The sequence below is a fragment of the Vollenhovia emeryi genome, unplaced genomic scaffold (assembly GCF_000949405.1).
Source record: "Vollenhovia emeryi isolate VEMERY1.0 unplaced genomic scaffold, V.emery_V1.0 DF944796.1, whole genome shotgun sequence".
NCBI lineage: Eukaryota > Metazoa > Arthropoda > Insecta > Hymenoptera > Formicidae > Vollenhovia > Vollenhovia emeryi.
In genome coordinates this window covers 1-2393 of record NW_011961570.1, presented here as the reverse complement: position 1 = coordinate 2393, position 2393 = coordinate 1, and the positions used below count along the sequence as shown (strand labels likewise).

General features: G+C 28.8%; 1 protein-coding gene across 1 annotated transcript; it reads right to left on the bottom strand.

Annotated features, from left to right (window-relative positions):
- Nucleotides 1–80: 80 nt before the first annotated feature.
- Nucleotides 81–1491, bottom strand: LOC105562604 (the record flags this gene model as incomplete). The annotated part of the gene is made up of 3 exons (XM_012013582.1): nucleotides 839–1491; nucleotides 468–587; nucleotides 81–198 (listed from the first exon to the last, which is right to left on the bottom strand). Coding segments are annotated over exons 1-3 (382 nt in total), but the record flags the coding sequence as incomplete, so codon positions are not given.
- Nucleotides 1492–2393: the final 902 nt, after the last annotated feature.

Below are 2393 nucleotides of genomic sequence, written 5' to 3'. Positions count from 1 at the left end.
GTAATATTATTATATCTATTAATATTTGTTACAATAATTTACTTATCACTGAAAAAATTAATTGTAAATTTTTTATGTACCTAAAAAAGTTATTGTGCAAAATCGCCCAAAATTTGCATATTTTTTAATTATTTCAAGTTCATTCACATCTTTCAAAGTATTCCAATCATTTTGAACCAATTCCATGAGTCTCTTTATCTATAATCATGGTTGTTTAAACAAATATAATTGATAAATATAAGAATCAATTTTTTCCGAGCGCTCTTATTTACTCTCAGATAAATCAACGGACAAATAGTTATAGGAGTATTGTAAAAAATTAATAAAAGTAATATATTCTTATTTTACAGAAAATATTTTGAAAATATAATATATGAATTACATATAATATATGAAAATATAATATAAATATGAAAATATATGTGGATATTAAAAGACATCAAAATAAAATTAGTTTGCGTACTTACACTCGTAGGAAGTATTAAAAAAGTAATGTATTTAATCAAAACAATACAAATAGGAATGAAGATTGACAAAACTCTTAGTATAAGTACCACTTCGAATTTCGATGTAATCATCTTTGTAATCTATAAGTGATATGTTTTTAGCAAGCATAAGACAACGATCGAACAAAATTTATTTGTCAAATAAAGAGTTATTGTGACAAGTAGTTGATAAGAATCACGGATTTTTCAAGAAAGTATATGACTAAATTAGAAGTTTAACTATAATTGTAAGAAACAGATAAACTGATTTCGGTCAAGGCATCTTTTATGCATTGTATGTAGAAGTTCTAAAAAAAACATTTATTCAATTTAAACATTCATTCTGATCGTACCATTATGGTGATACCTGAGATTATAAAACTTAATGATATCAACATTATAACTCGTTTAAATGTTGAATCATCGTATGGCCACAAACCAATTGATAACAAAAGCATGCGATTCAACTCGTAATATTTGTGTCCACTAAAATCCATTTTCGACAACGGTCAAAACTGTTCTGAGAGAAAAGGCGAAAAGGCATGTGAAAAAAGAAAATGTGCTATAACACTATAGTTCACAGTTTCTTTTCTTTTAATTTTTCATAATATGTAGCTATCTTTATGCTTCACAATACTGTAGCTTTCATTTCAAATTGTTTAGGTAATATTATCATTTATAATTCATTAATGCATTAGACTATTGAGAAAGAGAGAAATTTAGATGGCTAATATTTATAGCATTTTTCTTGTCTCTGCATTCTATGCCTCTACCTTTAATTTTCTTGGTATTATCTCCCTCCAAGTCGACGCAAGTTCGATCTTTGATTGGTATGTTACACTTTTATTCGGGCAGTCAGACAGTTCGTTTCACACTTTGCTATAGTTATGTCATAAGATTACAATACAGTGAATACAATGGTGTATTATAACATCTATAAACTTAAGGCCTTCTCGTTAAACAATGTACGATTCCTTTATTAGTTTATATAAAAATTGAAGCTACATATATCGAGATAATAATAAATTAAGAACAGATGCTATGCACTATAATAAAATAATAGTAAGTAAAACTGAAGAATATTTTCGTCTAAAATATTTACAATTTGATGAAATAATGTACATTTATAAATGAACATTTAACTATAAAGATATCATAACTATTAGTACATATTATATTACAAACAGAAGTATTAAACGGATGTTATTGATGTGGAATTATTTATTATTAACTGTTATATTTCAGTGATATTTTTTATTATTATTAAAATGTAACAAATTAAAATCAAAATGTTTTGTGAGCATTTCATTACATAATTATTTTTTCTATGAATTCAAAGTTGTGACTACATTTTATATTATAAACTTTTCTTATTAATAGCATTACTTCTGTACCGACCAGAGTACCGTAAAATACGACAGGGTCGTGCTCATAAGCTGAAATTGAAAATTCAGGTTATAGCAAGAAAATTGTACAGTGCAATTTATAAAATTTTACACTCGTTTAGGATAGTCATTCCTGAGGTCATTGAAGCAAAAAATGTATAAATGGAAACTGATTTAATATTAAAGACTTATACTAATTTGAAAATTGGAGAAATTCGATCATCTTATATTTTCATTTAATTCTATTTTATCGATAGTATACAGGGTGAATTACAACATTTGTGCCAGAGCTCGTGAGAAGGTAGAACGGATCGAGATGAACAGAAAAGTCCTGAACCATTTGCAATTTTCGCAATAGTTAACGAGTAATAAATTATCGAAAATCGTCGTCTTTGCCCTGCCCACTGTCCAATTCGAGCGCGTGGCGAGATGTGACCGCACGGCGATCGATATTGCCAGGCGAGGGCGGGGGGGGGGGACAGCGCGCAGTTGCCGGCGAGCTTACGTCGCCGCTCCCGCGTCT